Here is a 22,500-nt window from a genome sequence, read left to right on the forward strand (position 1 = left end):
TTATTACACAGATTTTGCAACTCTCACTTAAGAGCTTTATGTCATTTTGGCTGTGATTGAACATTAAAGTTATCCCTGTTGTCACCAGCGGTGTGTGATTTGTCTGCTCTTTTGCTGTCTTGCTCCACTTGTGTGGCTAAAAAAAAAAAAAAAAAAAAGAGACATTTATTTCCACAGGGGATGATGGATTGTGCTCACCTTCAAGTTGCTAGCATTATTATCTTTTTGTCCTGGGCACTACATTTTCATCAACCAGTTCCCCCCTATAATTTGCTACCATGTATCCCTCAATCAGGGGAGCATGGCTTAATGACACTTACAATGAGGACAGATGTAATTCACACCCTCGGACTGTGTTTATTGGACAGTCGTGTCGCCTCACAGCCTAACCGGGAGCGATGAGATGCTCACTCATCCATCTTTATGGCGAAAAAAAAACAACATCACTGCAGCATTAAATATTTTTTCTAACATCCTATCAGAATGCAGCAGAGGCTGAGTAACAAAGCTTCTAAGGTGTATTGCAGTTAATATCATTCATTTGAACAAGGCCACTCTAGAATAGAAGCTGACTTATTGAAGGGGAAAAAAAGCATGTTTCAAATTTTGGAAAACAGACACAGCGATGGTTTATCATTTGACCTGCTGTCCTCAGGATAATGCATAATCATGACGGTTCTCAACCTTTTTGACCCGTTTTTCAGGCGGCGTGCTTTCTTTAAAAGTTAGGGCGAGAAGAAGAGGGATGATATCAGACAGCTGCTATAGAAATGTTGCAAAAATGACTTTTTTTAAAATTCTGTAAATAATGTTTTTAGATGGGTCAGAAATACTGTATGTTTGTTCCATGGGGACTCACTTATAAAACAACAGAGAAACTCCTTGATTTCCCCCAGCAGTACAAGGCAAGACAAGGCAACTTTATTGTATAGCACATTTCATACACGAGGGCAACTCAATGTGCTTTACATTAAAACATTAAATGCATTGGAAACATTCAGACAAGCATTAAAGAACACAATTGAAATGACAAATATAATGAAAAAGAAAAGAAAAGGGAAAATTAGAAATGTGTTAAAAATAAAATTAAGATTTGCATTTAAAGTGAGTTAAAATGAGCTAAGATAGGAAGGCAGTGGCAAATAAAAAAGTCTTAGTCTTTGATTTCAAAGAGGTGAGAGTTGGAGTGGACCTACAGCTTTCAGGGAGTGTGTTCCAGATATGTGGTGCATAATGACTAAACGCTGCTTCACCATGTTTTGTTCTGACTCTAGGGACTGTACTGAAGTACAGAGTGTTTGAGCCTCCTCTAGCTCATTGTTTTGGTTTTCTGGCCTAAGGTAAAGTAGGGCTGGGAGATTCTTATCTAATGACATCTATTTATTTGTGTGTGTGTGGTGTGTGTGTGTGGGGTGTGTGTGTGTGTGTGTGTGTGTGTGTGTGTGTGTGTGTGTGTGTGTGTGTGTGCGTGCGTGCGTACGTGCCTGCGCGTGTGTGTGTGTGTTGGTGTGTGTTCTGGAAAACAAATCAGGTGTCTGTTTTTGCACAACTGAATCGAACAAAGGCTCAAGTCAAGTTACCCTTTTAGTAGCAACTGTACAAAGTGTGGCTGAAGCTGCGTCATTATTTCCACCAGCTTTGTATGTAAGTACATCTATGTGAAACTGAAAAGAGTTTATAGACACAATCTTCAATCTTCACTACACTTTTTCGACTATATCTTTCCTGGCTGACTTTGCCTCAGTCTCACTGCTCTCATTAACCTCCCTTCAAGCAATGGCAAACAGCTGTTTCCAGCACACAAGAAGGTGCCATTCCCTGCCGAGCACCAACTCAGCTCTCTGACAGTAAGCTACCAGCTGGTGAATATATTCCAGCCATTCACTTCTACAGAGTCACCCAAAATGTGACTCAAAATGAATGCTGATGCTGCTATGTGTTTGCTGGATGTGTGTAATACTACTTTATAAGTATTTCATACATTATCAAACATACATTATATGCCATGTTATTTAAAACAAGCACTGAAAAATGTCTAGGTGAACGTTAACTTACAATGACACTAGCATTTTGGTCTGGTTTCTTTAAATTAGCTACATTTTGTGGTAGAGCTGATCCCATCCATTCCAGCTCTCTGTCCAGTTTCTCAACAAAGGGGTCAAGCTGACTGGGATCCCCTGTGGGTAACACACTCACTAATGACAAGAACCTCATACAACCCCTCTTCAATAAAATCACAACCACCCATTAAGCGGCCAAATAAGTAAAATCTCAAATGTTTATATGGTCTAGCAACGCCTCATATCAGTCATGAAAATTCTGGGGACTGCTGACAACTGGAAACAGAGTTTCTCTCACCATGTTAATGGCATTTTAGTGTTAATTTAAAAGTGTTAGTCATGCACACTTCAGTTTGTAGACCTTGTAAATATGGATCCCATTTCCAGACTAGTGTTACATGATAAATTACAGCCTGCTAAACAACAAATTTTAAGCTAACTATTTATGCTCATAAAATTGATCTCATTATTTTCATACATATTCTATTACATCAAAACAAAGCAGCTGGTGGTTGTGAATAGTCCTCCTAATTTCTCCTGGCCTCATCTTAATCTATTCATCACTTCATCCATTTTCCACTCCGCACGTCCCTGCAATCATTTACACAGCAGATTATTGCCCCTGTCCGCTTGTGATAAAATACTGCGATAAAATGAATTAAAGCTTCAAGTATTTTGTCCCAATGCTTATGAGTGAGGCTGGTGTATTACCATGTTATATGACAGTGTCCTCCTGTAAACCCTGGTAAGCGAAACAGAGGCGGCCAGGCCATAAAAGAAGCTGGCCTCCAGAGATCCAAGTATTTATGGGAATAAAACAACAGGCCTTAAATCAGACCTCAAGGGGGACTGGAGAATAAACTGTGAAAACATGCTGTGTCCAGTCCTTCATTGCAACCTCCTATGGGTTTATTTGGCTTCAATAAGTGTTTCACATGTGTGATAAAACTAACTGACTAAATTCCTTTTTTTTTGTTACACAGAAGAGGTATTTGACAGTTTTTTAAGGCAAGTAAGGACATATCAAACATTCACTTCATTTCAAGAAGCTATGTTCTTTAGTTACCGGGATATAAAGCAGTTGTTTGATAGTAGAAAAGAGTCAATATCAAGGTTAAAAAGTGTCTCATTTATGGATCTGTTGACATATGATGCTCTGAAATATCCATTATACTGCACACTACATCAGTTACCCCAACTGTCCCTGCCTACTTGTCAAACTACCTTTTGTTTAAAACAGGAAAAAAATTTGGTCAGGCCCAAAGCAGTTTTTGCCTGCAGGTGCAGAGAGAGCAACACACAATTGTTCTTGTGTATTTGTTTTCAGTGTCTGGGGGGCATGCTATCAATCAGGAGCAAGAGGGAAAAATAAAATAATAATACTGGAGTAAGATAAAAAAAAACAAAAAAAAAAAAACAGCCCCAGTGCAAATGGTTAGCTTGTTTGACAGGTGAGTGAACACTCAGGGTAACAAAAACATGCTTCTGAAGTCTCCTGCCTTCGACTCAGAGCAGTTAGCACCTGGAGAACACTGTTTTGGGTTTTGTATTTATTTTTCCCTTTTTTTGCACATGTTTTTTTCCACATCAACATCATTACACCACTTAATTAGTAGAACACACCATTTCAAGTACTAAACACCCAGATTGGATCATTATGTTAATTATAATTGTCTACATTAAACAGTTTGGGTTCTTTCTAATTATAGAGAAGAGCCCAAAATCTCAGTCAATATGTTTGGCACAAGTGAGTAACACATGGCAAGTAAACTTTTCTGCCAAAGATGTTTGGCGTTTCTTGGCATAGCTGAAGCAGGCTGGAAGAAGACGACATACAGTAGAAGTAGACTCTGGCATCAGTGATCATAATCAGATAACCAAGCTGTCTTCTCTGTGTCGCTGATGATAACGTTATTGTGGAGAGAACCGCAAAAGTCCTGCCCAGTCATTTTTTTTGTTTTTCAATATAAGTCTTTTGTTCCTACATGTAGCCATTCTGACAAAAAGCTGGTTTCCATCACATTTTATAAGTCTCTTCTGCAATTTCAATTTGTACATGACCAAACCTCAGAGAAGATGCCAAATCAGCAAAATGTGTGGTAAGATTTTTGCACTCTAAGTTCATGTAGGGCAAAAAATTAAAAATACGCTGTTTAAAAAGTGGACATAGCCATTATAACTTCATCTACTGATATTAGGACAGTCCTGTTCAGCCTGAAACTTGGCAATTTAGCCAAATGTTTCTGAGCCTGATGTGACCATATCTGAATGAAAGATAGGCCAAAGATGAGCTAGAGGTTATCAAAGGCAGTGGATTTTGGAGTTACAGTATGTTGTTGAACATATAAAGGTGGTTGGTTGGATAAGTAGCTTGTTAGTAAGCTAAGCTATCAAGCAGGGTATGATGAAAGGAAAGCAGAACTGGCTAATTGTGCTTACACATCAATAAAACAACAGTAGAATGTCACTTTAAGAAACACTGGAGCACAGATCCTTAAGTATTTGTTCTCATGGTGCAGCACACAGAATTTCTCAAAGATTCTTTAGATGGAAGAACAGCACAAACAAAGAGGAGGATTAAATAAGTGACCAAATTAGCCTAAATGAGGCCTAAAAGACAGCTGCCAGCATTCTTCTATAACTGGGGGAGGAAAAAATCTGGTTGGCATTACATCCTCATCCTGACCTACATAAGATACGATAAGATAAGATACCTTTAATCGTCCCACAACGGGGAAATTCATGGAGTTACAGCAGCAAACAAGGTGTACAGAACAAGAATTTCAACAAGAATATATATAGAAAAGAAATGTTCATCAAAGACAACAGATTGGCCATAATTCTCCTGTCATCCACCACCTCCACAGGGTCCAGGACTGAGCTGGCCTTCACCAGTTCGTTCAGTCTTGCTCTCCTGTATCCTGTCCGCCCACAGCAGGTGAAATCCTTCCAATGTGGCGTTCGTGTCCGGTGTTAGCTCTGTTAGCATGATGCTACTCTGCCATTATTCCCTCTGGTGCTGGGTTAGCTCGTCCACCTTATCGTAGATAGATCTTACATTCCCCATAACGGGGTGGAAGGACAGGTCGATGTCGTCTTTTTTAGCTTGCACCTCAGTACCAGCACCTCGTCCTTGCTCGCAGGGAACATCAGGCCTAGCACGTTTAGCATATCATATGTGTCGTGTTGTGTTGTATCCTGATGTGGTATAATACAGTATCATATCATATCATACACGTTGTGTTGTATTGGGTCGTATCATATCATATTGTGCTGTGCTTTATCGAATCATGTTGTATTGCAACGTGAGTTACCCTGTTTCCCACCCAAATCAATAACCCATAGCAACTACTCCTAACATTTTGTTCAACTTTCAGACATGTCAGCATTGAACTGTTTAAATTGTACAAAATGAATGCCCCCTCTTCCCAACAGCACCTATAATGTGCTGTAAAGTTGTGCATTTAAGCATGTGCGACTAATCGCTTTTGGGCCACGCTCAAGTTGACATTAAGGAACAGCAGATTTTGACTTTGTTTTTGTAGAAACCTTTGTAGCTGAGAAATTAAGTAGTCAAGTAACAGAGGACGGCAAAAGGAGTTCGGAGAGTTAGCAGCTGTTACATCACACAGCCAATTATAACAGTTATTCTAAGTGCAGCCTGTGTGAATGTAGAAGTGCTGCCTTATGATGTTTACAGTAAATAGATTTTAGGTTCAATAAGCCAGATACTGTCTAAAACTGCAGCAAAAGTCCAAAAGGGCTTAAAGTGGTTTGTTGAGAATGCAGAAGGGGCACTCATTGATTGCACAGTGGTACAAGTAAATCAACCTTTGGTACATTAATTGTTCAGTTGTTACACTGCTCTATTTGTGTCTTAACACAAAGTTGACTTTTTTCTGACACAAAGGGAATGGATATAATTAAGGTTGTGGTTTAAGGAGTCAGACCTAATGCTGAAACCTAGACATGTCCTTAGCCAGACTATTAATTTGCTGCTGGTCTGTGCCGTCTGGTGTCTGTAAAACCGGCTCTTCAATTAAAAGTTCCTCTAACTCTACCCCTTACTGAAAGACCTGCCATGGTTTTATTCGGATTTTGGGTTATGCTTTTGGTCCAAACTGTCTCTAAACCCGTCATAAATCCACATTTACTTTGAATTCAGATTGTCTGGAATGTTAATCAGTGGCTGCCCACTTGTAAGATGAGAAGAAGTGCTACACTTCACATGATTAGGGAACTTTTTAAATCCCAGAAAGGATTTAACAATGAATTAACTTAGTGGATGCCCTAACAAATTTCCCTTAGCTGCTTTCATTCATGCAAAGGTGAGAATCAAAGGAAGAGTATAAAACAGAGAGTAAAAGAAAAGAAAGACAAGGCCATTTAGCAGCCAGAGAAGAGGATTATTTATTTCAAAGAAGAAGTGGCAGTGTAATCCAGTTAACATTTGGGTGTCTCCGCCCTTGGGGAACAGGGGGCCTTCACAACGCAGTGTTTAAGCAGTCATCATGGCCTTACGGAGCAATGTTCAGTCTCATTACCACTTAACAGCCTTATTAAAGTCCAGCTCCAAACCCTTACATGACATCAAACGTGTTCCATTAAATTCTGACATCTTGTACAAAGTTGTAGAAGCCATTAAAAGGCAATGGTGAGGAAAGCGCTTACCACAAAAAGTGAGTGAAACCTATTGGATGTTTTCTAAAGCTTCATTTAAGAAATTCAAGCAGCTCACAGAGAGTGTGAAAAGCTTACCAGTGAATATTCCCCGTCCCTTGAGGAAAAGTCTTATAGTAAGTGTGCTTCCCACATGATCATTAACCATACACATCAAAGACACTTGACCCAATCATTTCTGGTGTGGTAGAGCTAATGAAGCTTATTAAAATCCCATTTAAGGATCACTGTGTGACCTCTGAATTGCAGTGTGTGGATTAGCACAGGCAAACTTCCGTCATTGAGAGTCAACAGTAAGTTCTCACATTAATACACATTCTTCATTTGTTTGTTTATCGTCACGCCCTGCTTCTTTTGTGGCTCTTTCAGGAACTTGCTGTAAATAATGAAATATTTGCCGATCACTTAAAGCCACAACCAAAGCTTTGTTGTTAAACGGTCTTTAATTTAATTGGAATCAATCAATTCAGTGTTTTTTATGTTTGAAACAGGCTGTGCTCATAAGAAAAAATACATAAAACAACCTACTAAGCACTTATAACAAGTGTACCTGAAGTACCTCCGTAGGTGGGGGGTGGGTACTGGCTCTTTTCGATCAGAAAAAACACAGATACTGTAACATGATGTTGGTCTACCTCCACAAAATCAATAAAGCGGAGGTCTAGTTGGATGGTGTGGTCAAAAAAGATGTAAACTTTGACATACATGGCCTACATAAGGGGGTGCTCGGACAAGCTATGATGTGCTCCATTATTGTATCAATACAGAAACCAGATGTTGATATATGAATTATTCAAATTATGAGGGTAAATTAATATTTAAATCAAACAATTGGGAACTTGAATGAACAATCTATATATATAATCTAATGTTGAGTTTTCTGCTGAGGTCAGCAGGATTGGTAAAAACAAAGTTCAGTTTGACTCAGACACAAACATTTGGCAGGTTTTAAGGAGTGTGTTAAAATGACTGAAAAAGGACAGAGGACTGACACTTTGAGCCATGGTAGCTCACCTGGTTGAATGTGCCGTACACCCAGGCCAAAAGCCTTTACTGCAGCAGCAGCTGCAGGCAGCCGCAACATTGGTTCACTTCCAACCCTCACCCTTTGCTGCATGCTACATCTTCTTTCTCTCCCAGACATGATTCCTGTCTCTCTTTCAGCTGTCTCTCAAATAAAGGCAAAGGCCAAAAAAATATAACTTTAAAAATTAAAAAAAATTAAAAATTAAAAAAGTGAAAAGGTAAATTAGCATATCCTAAGAAAAGTATGTACAGAACTAAATAAGTAAACTTATAATATATTTACAAATCCAGAGATACAGTAAGAAATGTGCACAGACTCAGCTCATCTTCTTAACTCTTCTGTTGGCTGGTCAGCCATCAACCAGGAATCTTAGATTGAGGGTAATATCAAAAGGATCCTCCATGCTGTTTACCGAAGCTATCAAAAAGTAACATTTTTATCACATGGTCAACAGGAAGAGGTGAAATCCTAATCTTTATAAATGTGCTGGACTCCTTCCTGTGGATTGATTTGATATAATGTGTGTGATCCAATTGTCCTAGCCAACAGTCTTGCTATTCAGAATTGTTATGAAGCTTTGACCAATCAGAATCAAGTATTTAACACAGCTGGGTGATTGTTGAGACCGCTGGGTAATAGCTTTCAACAATACAAAATAGTCGGTCTAAGGAAGCGTGCAGAGAGTTTTAAAAACGTTGGTATTATTTGTTTCTTGTGTCCTAACATAAAAAAATAGTATTCCATTGCTGATCTGCATTATTATTGTTGTAAACTCTGCTGTTTGTAGAAAAATGTTATAAAAGCAGCATCACACTCGGAGTCATGCTGTTGAACTGAATATGTGTTGGTGTTATTTTTTATAAATGTTGTTGCTTTAACTGTGGAGCGAGGACTTAATGCTGTCACTGGTAATGTTTGTTACTGCTTATAATAACTCTCTGACATTCTCTTTGTTCGTTTCCTATAAGAATAATAAACCAATCTGTAATAAATAAGCCGTGGGAATACTCAAAGTGCGTGATGAGTTCAGTAAAATGTTAACATGATTGTATAGCTTTCATAATTCCAGCTCTCTGCTTGTAAATCAAATCAAATTGAAGGAGAAATGTGTATTAAAACAGACGCAGGGGGCATGAATAGTGAAAATCAAACACATACGTTAGATGGATGTCAATGAGCTGGCTCCTCTTTCAGATCAGGGAGGCTGTAAACTCTGATTTACCACCATAAACCAGTTAAAATGTCCCAACACACCCTTTTTACATCAGGAATTTTATTACATTTAATCTTATTGTGCGGCTTACAGATAATCAGTTTGGCCTATTGTGTTAAAGAAGGCTGTAAATGATAAGAGGCAGTATTACAGGAGGTTTGATACCTCACATCAGTAATGAGTGAGCAAGTCAGAAAGGCCCCAACAGGACATGACCAGACATGGTGCAGCAAATGATCTCTTATTACTGTGATGTGAGAGGAAAGAGCTGTAGATATTCACTCACAGGGTAATGACAAACATATAGGAGAGGTGTAAAGAGGGACAAAGAATAACGAGTAGAGAGTGAGAAAGATGGGGGGAGTGATAGAGATTACATTTTAACTAGGATTTAGGGTCAGGCTTCCTGACTCATCAGGTCTGCAGAAAGTGAAGAAGCATGCACTCTTGAAAATCACATTCACAGCTAGAATCAACCTCAGAGCTGATGCATGACTGTACTGGATTTAATATCATCAGACACATGGAGCTAGATCTTCAGAAAACCAGGACGAGGATGTGTAAACCTGGTTTAGAGATGTAGAGGCAGGAGGGTGTGAACTTTTTGAAGAGGTTTTCAGATAATCTGGTTTTGCTGAACACAAGAATCCAGGATTACTGAGAGAGGACGTTTTTTGAGACAATAGCAAGGACAAGCTAGAAAGTCCAGCTTTAAGTGCTTATAGGAAACTTGGGTCTTTTTAAAATCATCCCAGCCTCTTGGTTTATTTGGATTAAGATACAATAATCCCTGAACTCTCAAACTGATCACTGTTATCAAAAGAGATTGAAGCCTTTCTCAGAACATCCACATTCACTGCATTTTAAAGAAGCCACAGTCACACAAATAGAAAGTATAGAAAGAAGAACAGAGGACTTACATTTTCATAGAAAAAAAACTGGAACAAATAAAAAAAACAGGTTTATGGCTTCTACAGTTGAAAACATGCAGCACATAATTGAAACCTTGTGTCCGCCCAGCAACAAAAGCTCATTGAGCCATAAACACCTCCTGCTAAGTGGCTAATATTTGTGTGAACCAGCCATAAACGCTGTCGCCCCGTCTACATGAGAGGGTTTAATTAGCCGTAGATGATGAGAGGCCAGCCAACTGACTCTAGTAAACTCTACTTCCTGTACAGAGGACAATCATAAAAAGAATAGATTACCTTGCTGCTGTGTGTTTTGCTGTATCATGCCATGCTGCTTAAACTTAAACCTAAGAATCAGGGATATTGGATTAACACAAATACATAGAAACATGGAGGTAAAGAGTCTGTGTTACTGACACTTTTAGAATACTTGACAGAAGGAGTTTTATTTTGTCACTGACTGTTAAATGAGTTTCATGTCATAACTAAACATTAAATAACATTCAGGTGTGCCTTAAAAAACATACAAACCCAATCACCAGCTAAATGAAAAGCAGTCCAACACAACAGCACACTAACGACAAACAAGAGCAATGATTATCCTTTAAGTCTTTACAAAGTCTGAGTTTTAATGTGCAGGTTACTGATGATCGTCTCTGTATTTAACTTTTGGCTCAAGCTGTTTGACGACCAGAAAATATCTGAGGGTGGTGTCATCCGTTTCCAATCACAGCCAGTTTCATTGGTTTACATTATTTACTGCACTTTCATTTTTACATAATGTTTCCATTAACTGTATGTGTCTGTGTAACACCTCTCTTATAACAGATTACATCCTGGTCCAGATGAAATGGGCCATCACCTGATCTTTACAGTGCAGCGTGCGTGACAGAGTGCTATCTTATCTGTTTTCACAGAACACTGTCTGCAGACAGAGAGGTGAGAACGCTATCTCTCTAAAAACACTGGACTAAATCTACAAGAGATTTTTAACATCTTCACAACCACAAACTGTACATATGCTTCAATTCCAAAGTAGTCACAAGCTGTGGTCACAGGACACACAATGTAACCACAGTTTAAGATAGTGTGATAGAGGTGACCGTGATGTTACCACCAAAATACTTACCGCCTGATTTAGCAGAACATGTAAGTTCACTTCCTGAAGAAAGTGTTAAGGTAAGCTTCACTTCCTCCAAAAAATAACAACAAACCTCCTGATTTAACAGCCAGTGTGGATTCATTATATTCAGAACAACACGCTCGGCCACAGGAGTCTGACTTACCTGGTTCCTGTTGTCGTCTTGAATGTGCATTTATCCAGGCGTCTCGTTGTATTCCAGTGGCGAGCAGCCCGTCAGTGAGACATTAGTCTAAGTGACACTAAGAACGGGAAAATGCTGAAGGTGTTAGCACACATGAAAAGGGAAGACTGGAGAGCTGAGCAGCGTATAATTCATGGAGCGACACATTGGATGGAGCCACCATAGCCCTGTCATTAGATCGATTTACTAAACAAACTCAAAGTAGGGTGGGGATGTTAAACAGTAACCAAGCTCCATAAAAACCAAAAGGAAAAGGATCACCAGGTGTGTGTGTTTGTGTGTGCGTGTGTATGTGTTGTGTGTGTGTGTGTGTGTGTGTCAGCTACATGGCCTCCAACCACCTCAAGGGCAGGAGTAAGAGCTCCAAGAGGTCTGAGGTAATGTTTCACAAAAGAAAAGTAGAAAAGTAATGATTTTAGACATTTATTTTCTTCTCAGCTGTGCAGCTGAACACTTCAGTGAAGTGCTCAGAGTTTAAGTGTTAGCAAATACAGTCACACGTACTTAATTCACTCATCTGTCTACATCCAGTCATGTTTATGTGAGAATAAAAACACTTTAAACATTATCTGCCTTTACATTACATTTCAAGCTTAAAGTATATGTAGTACTTACAGCTGGCCAGCAGATGGCAGGATATCATACATATTGAGTCCAAAGAGATAGTGATGGGAATTTCGGCTCTTTTTAGAGAGCCGGTTCTTTTGGCTCGGCTCACTACAAACAGCCGGCTCTTTCGGCTCCCAAGTGGCTCCCAAGATTTTTTCTTGTTTGAATGAATGTATTACCTAAAATAACGTTAAATTATATGTCAAATGAATAACTAATGTAAAAAACATACATTATATCAAATGTGTATCATTTAAAGGCTTTATTTATATACTCAACATGGAGCAGAGTTCCACTGAAATTAAATTATAAGGTACAGAAAACAAGACTTATCTCAATTAGACAAAAGGTCCCAATCTCTGATGTCTGTATATTATTTATAAACTTTGAAACACCTTCATTAACAGCAGGTTCCCTTCACTGTCTTTATTCTTCTAACTGCACTGATGGATAAACAGTTCTAATGTCCATGACCTGGATGACTGAGATCCTTCACAGGACAGATCTAATGTGCCTTTGCAGGTTTTTGTGGAGCCTGATTGATGACATATTTTAACCTTGCACAGTCAACACTCTGCCTTTAAACTGACTATGTCATTTAAATGTGTCTAAAGTTTACTGTGTTTCCTGCAGTCACTCGTTTTCTCACCTTTCTAGTGCGTTCTCTGTGTCGCGCATGTTCTCCCTCTCGTCTCCCTCCTGTTGGTGCGCTCACTGTGCTGTGTGTGTCTGTAACCCCTCCCCTCCCCGTTCTGCTCAATGTAGACACGTGATTGGTCAAGGCGACACCATGTCTTGACCAATCACGTGAGGCTTTAATAGAAAAAGACGAGAAAAATAAAAAAAACGGCTCCCTGTCAGGAGTCAGGAACCGGCTCCCGTCGTTCACTTCAAAGAGCCGGCTCTTAGAGCCGGATCGTTCACGACCAACACATCACTACAAAGAGAGGCAGGTTGAAGTCATGAGAGAGAGTGCTACGCCTGACAGAACTGAATAGAGTCGTTCTCAGTTTAAAGGTATCTTTATTACAAAAACAAATGTAGATAAAAAGGCGGCGGTGCGTTTGGACTGTGTCATCAGGGGGGGGGGGGGGGGGGGGGGGGCAACTGGAGAGCTGACATAGGCACACATTAATAAATAGCTTTCACCCTCTCTGTCTTCACTATCTACTCATATAACAGGATTTTAAGTGTCATACAGCGGTTTGTATTTCTTTATATAAATCTATATTTTTCACTTTCAAATGACACAACAAAGTGCTGAAATTTAAGTCACAATTAAAGGCATAAACAAAAACTTATGTGCTACATTTAAAGTCAAAGACATCTACCAACCTGTGGATCCTTTCCAAACAGTTGATTTTAGCATAAGTCCTGCCTTTGTCAAGAAAAACATCCAATCATAACTCAGGATTTTTGGCTGTCCAATCAGGTTACAAGGGGGGGCAGTGCCAACCCTCTGGCAGGGCAGATATGCTGCTGCTGCCAATAAAGATCTTGTTCAGGAAAGACATGCTGTAAATTCAGACACAATGAATATTTAAAAAAATATAAACATACACAACATTTAAAACAAAGACAACAAATGAAGTGGAAGACAGAAACTTGCAGGATTGCAAATCAAACAAACGGCATCAAAGTGGAAAAATTACAGTACATGAAATGACGAGCTGCAAATTTGGCAACAATGCAAATGTAATATCAAATAGAAAGGTGCAATAAAAGTAGAATAAAAGACACGCACCCTTACATGACACATGTGCTTTCGAAAATCGAAACAACACACACTTCACACACACACACACACACAACCTTTCAACGTCCCCAACTCTCAGTACCACAGAATGTTGTTAGTTCCTGTAAACCTCTGTCTTTTTGGTTTCATCTCTCCTCAGTGTGCACACTTGTAGTCTCCTCTTCCATACTGTATCATATAGGGTCATGTCTCTCACCTGTCTTGTATCATTCTGCAACACTCATGTGAAAAAAAGAATGAAAAGTGAAACAATGCATCAATAGAAAATGTGCCGTGAGTAAATATAGTCACTGCATACTCATGGTGTGTAAGCAAAGTCGTTTGTTTTTGCAGATTTATTTCTTCTGCAGCATATCCTGCTTTACTTCTGTATGTGTTCCAGTATCTGCATCATTTTCAAACATACCACTTCACTATTTGGATATTTTTTGGCCTCCACATTAAACAGTTTTGACAACAGCTGCATTAAAGGCTTGTAAAGAGACACTTTTCTATAATATGAAGTCCCTTTTTAAGGAGCCCTTCCCAGAAAGCACATGTAGCAGTTTCTCCTTCCCAAGAAAGTGAGCATGTCCAAACAGTTAAAGGTGTCAGACTCAGGAAAACTTCATTGGCATCCTCCAGGTGAATATCCTGTAAGTAACCCAGCCGGAACATGTGGTAGGGAATGAAGCAGACCACCATGATGAGAGCAAAGCACATACTCTTCAGCTGAGCTCCAAACTCTTGCTGCGAGTTGCATCCCTCGCTGTGTTTCCGGTATAACACCCTGAGGACGTTTGCTTGGAGGCCGGCTAGCACCGTGGCCACAACAATGATCAACGTGCTGATAATGTAGTTGATCACTCTGGCACTATTTTTTATACTTTTGCCAAACTTGAAGCACTGTTTGTCATTGGGGTTTCTTTGCCGTAGGAATAGTGGATTATTAAGGGTACTGTGACAAGCACCACTATCCACACCATAGCGCTCACAACCAGTGCTTGAATCCTCTGGAGGGACGCCATCTGCTCCGCTCTGTGGTAGAACGTCATCAGGCGCGTTAGTAGGATAATCACATAGAAAATAAAGGACATGTACATGTGGATGTGGATCATGCTGCTGACCACTTTACACCATCCAGCTCCCATGTTCCAGTGATTAGTGGTGTAGTAGTAAATCCTGAAGGGGACGGTGACGAGGAAGATGAAGTGGGCAAAGATGAGGTTAAAGAACGGTGATGGAGGGTGATGGATGCAGTGCTTGACCTCATGATGTGCACCATCAGGCTCAGGCTTACAGTGCCAGTGAGCAGAACCAGAGAGTAGATGGGGAGCAGGACGATGCTAGTGTTGTTGTCATCATCACCCGGTGGTTTTGTGGTGCCTGGCGAGCTTGTGTTCATGAAAGAATTCGTGGCTGTGGTTTGGGAAAACATGGTTTGGTTTTCAGTGGACGGCGACCTTTAGAGAAAAAGAAGAAAGATCTGGATGAGAAACGAGAAGTGGTGTACAGTTCAAGTTAAAGAGTTGGATGTGAAGTAAAGCAAGAGCACGGAGACAACCTAAAGTCTGTCTAGAACGAGTAAACACAATGGTGACACATCACTTAGATTATACTTTACAACAAGGGTTCAATTCCTGCCCAGTGTGTGCCTGAGTAACACATGAGTCAGGATTATTAACACATGATTAATAAAGCTGTATCAATCATTCCTATTGCTCACCATTAACCAATGAGTTCCTAGTTCCTAACCGTAATCCACAATGACGTTCTGCTTGAGTAAATAATTTTTTATTTTATGAATGTGTAAATACTCGGCCTCTCTGATTAAATTAACCCCTTGATTTACGACTATTTACACGGTTAGCAATATTGCAGAACACTGGATATTTTTAATAACTATATAACAATAAAGGGGTGTAGTCATGTTGTTTGCATTATTATTATTTAACATCATTAATAATTATAAAACAAATTATAGAGCACCTTAACATACAAACAGCTGGATGTGCTTGTATTCAATATGAGAGCATAAAAAAGGGAATGTCAGGGAAAAGGACAAATTGTTGAACAAAAATCCTTGGAGATAGTGATTCAATTAAAAATACAACTCATTTTTCATTAATATTGAAAACAAAATATTGTTGTTTTTTTTTTTGCAGCATTGATAGTTATAAAAAAGAGTGAATAGTCTTAGAAATATAAAGTTTTCATATTTAATCAGAGAGGCTGAGCACAAATATGATCATAGACATATGCATATTTAATATCTCCCACTAAAGTGATCCCTCTCTACTCTTTACTCATTTCTAAACAAAGGAAAATAAAATAAACCATGTATATACATTATCACTCAAAAGTTTTGACACACCTTCTCATTCAATGGTTTGTATTTATTTTAATTATTTCCAACATTGTAGATTAATACTGAAGACATCAAAACTATGAAATAATCTGGTTTTACCATAATCTGGATTACAGCAGTAGTCAAATAGGGCTATCCATTGTGTACTAACCCTACCTCTGAACAACACAACTGATGGTCTCAAACACATTAAGAAGGCAAGTCATTCTACAAATGAACTCTTGACAAGGCTCAAGTTCATTAGAAACCATTCCAGGAGACCACTTCATGAAGCAGACTGAGAGAATACCAAGAGTGTGCAAAGCTGTCATGAAGGAAAAAGGGGGCTACTTTACAGAATCTAAAATATAAAACAGATTCTGCTTTGTTTAACACTTTTTTGTTCATTCAATAATTCCATATATGTTCTTTCATAGTTTTGATGTCTTCAGTATTAATCTACAGTGTTTATAATCATTACAATAAATACAAACCCTTGAATGAGAAGGTGTGTCCGAACATCTGACTGGTAGTGTATATTTAACACATATATAATGTATATCTTTTTGGCAGCATATGGAAAGTAACTTTAATCTATATTTAGTTTTATATGAAGGAATAAAATTGAAATTAAAGGTAAGAAGAAAAAGTACAATAACTAATCTTCCACTCTTGGAAGCAGAAAATGATATCCTCTTATTTTCACCAATACAGAATGTAACTCATATCTGTCCACATAATCCAGATCAAGACTTAAATAGAGAACAATGTAAGACTTACGTTAAGTTCAGCATGTCTTCAGGTGGTCATACGTATCATCAGTTCAACAGGAAACTAGAAACAAACTAAATGAAAAGAACCAGGAAGTTTAAAACGAGACAGAGTCCACTGTTTAATTATTAGCAAAAGTACAGCACTGCATTACCCAGAAACCAGAGCGCTCTCACTTACCTCATGGTTCTCAGAAGAACAGGTTGCGGAGTGTGCACTCGTCACTACAGCACATCTTTACATGCAAGAGAATCAGCTGGTTCAAGTCTTCACAGTGTTAAAGCTACATGGGAAGAAGCGTGTGTATCTGTGTGGATGTATGCAACCAGATGCTGTGTGTGGGTCCCAACTTCCCGTGGAAGAGTAGTGAGCTTTGTCTGTATGTTTTCAGAAACCACTGTCCAGTTTTGCATAGTGTGTCTGTGTGTGTGTGTGTGTGTGGAGGGGGTGCATGCTTTGTCAGAACAGGAGGTGTTTGCACACCCTTGGTATCACAACCACAGAGCTTGTTGCTTCCTCCTTTTGGTCAACCTAAAGTGAATGGCTGTTATTTTCCATCTACGATATATGAAAGCAGATTGAAGGGACTGGAGGATGATGCATCACCTTGTAGATGCTTTGACTGATGACTTTCTGCTATGTGATCCTGGATGTCTAACTGTATGTCTAACTGCTTGAGTTTAATAATTAAGAAAGACCTTATTATCAAGAAACTAAACAGCATCATTCCTCGTCATGTACTTGTAGTTTAGCAACAAAAAATGCAGATAACTGTTAAAGCAGAACAAACGCTTATCTGAGTTTGACAAACTCTGTTGACATAGCATCTCAGATACAGATCAGTGCCAACACAAAGAGCCCAAGTTAGCAGGCATTGATGCAGAATCAGCTTTATGCAGTAATACTAGAAACACATCACACCCATAAACCAATAAGGACTGAAAAGCTGCATCAGTGTTGCTGCACCATGCATATAAGTTCCCATCTTATACTCTACTCTGTCTGTCACATTATCTTTAGGAAGTATTGGCAAATTCTAAAAAGAGAAGAAGTGAGAGGGGATGTGGTCATGCTAGCTGTGAGATCTACAGAGGTGATAATCTCAACATCTCTGCAGGCACTAATGTTTAAGAGGCAGAACTGGCCTAACACTCAAGTGTCCACAATGGAGATCAACATGTGTGCACAAAGATCTGGACTCTGTTCAGACACTGAAGGAAAGGAGAACGTGTAGAATCACCCCAAACACTCAGAGGTGACATCAGTTTCAGCTCGGTGCATTTTACGAGTCGAGTTAGCAAACATCAGCTGCTTGTTATTCAAAGTCAAGTCAAGTCCCATGAAGGCGTCTCTTGTCACTGTTGTTGTTTCTACTTCAGCTCAACTCGGGTCCAAAGTTGTCAATGAATTGCTCCTGGACTGTGAGTGTTTATGAAATCAGGGAAACTGATATTTGACTTCCCAGCTAGATAAACTGGAACTCAGTGCCGTACTCAGGCTGTTTGAGGGGCAGGGGTGAAAAAACCCTAAAGAGGGCACCTCCTTTCAAACCCCTGGTACTTACAGTATTTTTACAGAATACTTCTATATTATTGATTATTTTAAAGAGTTACAGAAGCCCTTAAAGGACATAATTTAATGTTTTATTTTCTCTTTTTTCTAGAGATATGGAGTAAATTTTGTCGTTATCTTGAGATCACACCTTATTTTTTTTCGTGATAATGGGATCATTCATCTCTTTTGATCCAGAGAACAAAGCTTTTTTTGTGTGTTTTTGATCTTCAGCCTGTAAGATACATCTCTCGTGACAAAATGGATTGTTATTCGTTACCGAAGCAACATTTTTCTAAACAATGTTTGTTAAAAAAAACTAAAAAAAAAACCAAATAATTAAAGAAACCTAACAGGCCTTTCCCATCACCTGAAGATACTTGGTTGCCATGTGTATGAATGTGCTCTTTTTATATTTAGTACAGAAGCCCTGAAGGACATGATTAAATACATTTTATTTCTGCAATTTTCTCCTTATTTTTCTTGTTGTCTCGAGAAAACAAATCTTGTTATCTTGAGATAAGAGAAAAATAAGATGCGATCTTGAAAAAACAAATAGAATTAACTTGTTACCTCGAGAAATAGAGAAAACAAAATTTATTTAATCATGTCCTTTTAGGGGTTCCATACATAGTAAACATAATATAAAATAATTAACTACAAGGGCATCCAGAGGGCACCTTATTTCCATTTTGTCACTAAAGCGGCAACTAGAGCTTGCTTTTTTTTTTACCTTAGGTTTACTAGCAGGATATCCAGAGGGCACTTTTACCCCAGGAGCTTAATAAAAGGGCATTTAGAGGACACTTTCACATTATTTACTGAAAAGTCATGCAAAGGATTCCAAGTTTTTGTATTCAATCCACTGAAAGGGCATCCAGGGAGCACTTTTGTGCATTCAACCCAGTGGAGAAGAATTCACAGGGCACTTTTTATCAATTTATTGAGTGTAAGGGCATCCAGAGGGAATTTTTCTACATTAAGTCCAATAGTATTGCATCCAGAGGGTACTTTTCTTCACTTTATACATAGGAGGGGTATTCGCAGGGCACTTTTTTATGTGTTATCCAATGGAAGGGCAGCAGAGAAGGCAATTCATTTCACCACTGCTGAAACTGCACCAGGCCACAGTGACACGGCTAAATAATCACATTGTGTAAAACTAATGAAGTCACCTCGGGCCTTCATTATGAAGCCAGTTCAACGTACCCTGGGTATCTTTTGGTTATCCAGCTTCACTCACCCTGACAGAGGAGATTGTGCAAAGCATTACCACAGAGCTGATCATCAACCTGATGGACTTACTGTGGGCACATTCACACGAACAGGGCAGTGTAGCAACAGAGGACCAATCAGAAACATGAAGGAGTCTGCCATCAGCAGATCTTCATATTTTCCAAAACGGAGCAAACTATGGTTATCAGAGAAATCCTAATACCAGTCCAGTCCTAATACCAACACACTCTTGAATCAAAGACAACGTCTGAAGAGTCTTACCTGGACTCAGGAGAAAAAAGAACTGGACAGTTCCTCAGTGGTTAAAATTCTATTTTCAGATTAAAGTTCATTTTGTATTTCATTTGCAAATTTGAAGGAATACAGAAGGGGCATAGAATTAAGGGGGAAGTCCAAAGTGAAGTTTCTGCAGTCTATGATGGTTTTGGGTGTCATGTCATCTGTTGGTGTTGGTCCTCTGAGTTTTATCAAGTCCAAAGTCAACGCAGAGTCTACCTGGAGACTTTAGAGCAGGGACTTCAGAGGCTACATTCAGCCCAAGCTGATCTCAAGTGGGCTAGCCCAGTAAAATCACAACATAATAACCAATAGAGAACGACAACTCAAAATGTTTCCCTTTGTGTTAATACAAAAAAGTATAAGTACATTTGAAAATGTTCACATTTAATGAACCATCTTTTTAGAAAAACAGCTGTTGTATTTTTTGCAATGATGAGTCTCATAGTGGGCCCATGTTATATTCTTTAAGGACTGAAACCTGCTGCAAACACACCAAACACACAGGTTTCACAGTCACCTGCCACAGAGTGTCATGCTTACAGCAAAAGAACAGATAAGCATGCCCATGATATGTGGCTCCTTTATTCGAAAAAGGTGGATCCACAGGCCCTGCGGTTACAAGTTTACATATATAAAAAACTTTAGTGGTGATTGGATCTTAAAGCGCTCTAAAAAGTCTAGGAATTTCCACCGGATTATGCAAACTGCAAATATTCTCCTGGAGCGCCGTTCAGGTCATAGACTGTGTAAATAATAGACGTAGTCCCTGTGACGTCATCTATCTGTTTCTGAATCGCTGTTTTGAGGCCAATCGTCGGCGGGAGCCATATTGGAAATAGTTATGTGGGGAGAAAAGTTCTGAGAGTAGGATCATTTCCTTACAAGAAAGACCTGTTGATAAAACTTAGATAATTTATAAAGCTCATGTTGCTGGAAAGTAAAAATATAACACCTCCAATACTTCTAAAGATGTGGTTTGGAATAAAATTCAATGAAGACATGGGGTTTTAAGACATTTCTTATTCCATTTCATTTTAAACATATTATTTAATTTGAAGAAATGTAGTAATTCTGCTGTTGTTTTTTATTTTCTTCATTATATTCTGTCTTTGATTTTAGGTTTTATTTTAAAGAGTTATCCTTGTGTCTTCCCAGTGTTGTGTTTTAGTGATTCATGTAGCCTACCGCGTTTCATTTGTTACCTCTTTGTGTTCTTGTGGTCCTTGTCCTTTTGCTCTCTGTGATTTCCTGAGATCTTGAGTAAGTTTTCAGTGTTTTATTTGGTAGAATATTCTTGTGTGTTAAGTTTAGTTATCATGTTTCTTCTTTCTTTCTGGTACTTATCAGATTTGATTTAAAGCTGGGGTTGGTAGTCAGATTTAGATACACTTTTTGTTATACTGGTTAAAATGATCTTTATGTTCTGATGGCAATCAATACATAATGTGTTCTTAAAAAAGAGGTAAAAAAAGCCTCTATCTACAGCCGGAGTAAACCTGGGAAAACACCAACCAATCCCTGCCATCAGGAGCCAAATGATGAAACCAATCAAATCCCGTCCTGCCGTTCTGCCTGCCTCCTGCAAAGTGTACATTTCCTGTTTGTTTGTGTTTTTAACTTTCACTATGAGAATGTTTTGGTGTTTTCTTACCAGAGTGAGACATGAGTTGACGTAGTGCAAAACACAAACGATGTGCTGAGGACCAGTTTTGAATCAGTCACCATCATATGGTAGCGAATCAGCGGCACTCGTGCATGTGAGCGAGGGCATCGTTTTGGAGGAGCTCCGAGGGGATGGGTTAGATGGAGTCCTGAGGAAATGCTACATTCAAATACATGCTAGTTTTCCAAGACTACTAACCCTAGCTTTAATTGATTGATTTCATTTTAATTGATTTTATTTTTTAGTATTTCATATCACATTCCTCTATCTTGTTTTAGCCTTGTATCATTTTGTCTATTGCTGTTGTTTTCTGTCTCTGAAGCACTTTGGGCTGCATGCTTGAATGTATGAAAGGTGCTTTATAAATAAATATGAATTGAGTTGAGAGTGGAGTTGAATTTAGAACAATATTTTAAATTAACTTCAATGATCATGTCGTGGCTCTTACACTCCGCACCCTGCTAACAGCTGTCTTTAACACATTTGGATTAAAAAACAAGATCTGTATTCATGCATTTACCTCCCCAACAAATGCACATGTTGACAAGACACATAGTGGAGGATGTTGCTCATGGGAAATGCAGTCCTCGTCCCAGAAAAAAACAGTACCTAAGGGTCACAAGAATTAACACAGCATGAAAGTGCCTCACAGTGCCTTAAAAACAACACATAGGTTTTCATAATAGTCTCATTTTTATCAATACAAATAGTCAATAAATACAAACAGCATCCCTTTTCATTCTAAACATGAGATTTTTTTACAGGATGTTATGCATAAAGAGCTTACATTCTTTGGTAGATCATAAATCAGCACCCTTGGCAAAGACATAATTCATGGTTAAATATTCAAGTAGCTTTTCATGACTTCATCAATGATTAATGCAGAGAGAATGAGAGTGAAACAAAAGAGTACAGTGCAAGAGAGAGTGTTAACCACAGAGGTAAGATTAATAACAAGCAATCATTCCCTTCAACCACGTGACACACTGAAATAATAACAAACATCGACACAAAGACAGAAACAGCTGATGAGTCAGGTAAACCACAGAGAGTATCTACAGCGCAGTGTCGTGTGATTTCACAGTTAGGTCAA

The 22,500-nt window shown here is 38.8% G+C and overlaps 3 protein-coding genes across 4 annotated transcripts in view; all 3 read right to left on the reverse strand.

Annotated features, from left to right (window-relative positions):
* Positions 1-11,305, reverse strand: part of hnf4g (hepatocyte nuclear factor 4, gamma) — a 30,563-nt gene extending 19,258 nt beyond the window's left edge. The window contains exon 1 of the mRNA XM_034706645.1: positions 11,178-11,305. The gene's annotated coding sequence lies outside the window, so the exon portion shown is untranslated. The remainder of the gene's footprint in view (positions 1-11,177) is intronic.
* A 1,620-nt stretch (positions 11,306-12,925) lies between these two features.
* LOC117829083 (probable G-protein coupled receptor 141) lies at positions 12,926-17,178 on the reverse strand. The gene is given in 6 exon segments (XM_034706623.1): positions 12,926-14,172; positions 14,175-14,486; positions 14,489-14,804; positions 14,807-15,023; positions 16,688-16,752; positions 16,859-17,178. Coding segments are annotated over 5 exon segments (939 nt in total). The 5' UTR covers positions 16,702-16,752; positions 16,859-17,178; the 3' UTR covers positions 12,926-14,092.
* A 4,903-nt stretch (positions 17,179-22,081) lies between these two features.
* Positions 22,082-22,500, reverse strand: part of pign (phosphatidylinositol glycan anchor biosynthesis, class N) — a 20,701-nt gene continuing 20,282 nt past the window's right edge. For both annotated transcript variants that reach the window (XM_034706165.1, XM_034706166.1), the window contains exon 29: positions 22,082-22,500. This exon is cut by the window's right edge and continues 343 nt beyond it. The gene's annotated coding sequence lies outside the window, so the exon portion shown is untranslated.

Source organism: Notolabrus celidotus, chromosome 17 (genome assembly GCF_009762535.1).
Source record: "Notolabrus celidotus isolate fNotCel1 chromosome 17, fNotCel1.pri, whole genome shotgun sequence".
NCBI classification, from domain to species: Eukaryota; Metazoa; Chordata; class Actinopteri; order Labriformes; family Labridae; genus Notolabrus; species Notolabrus celidotus.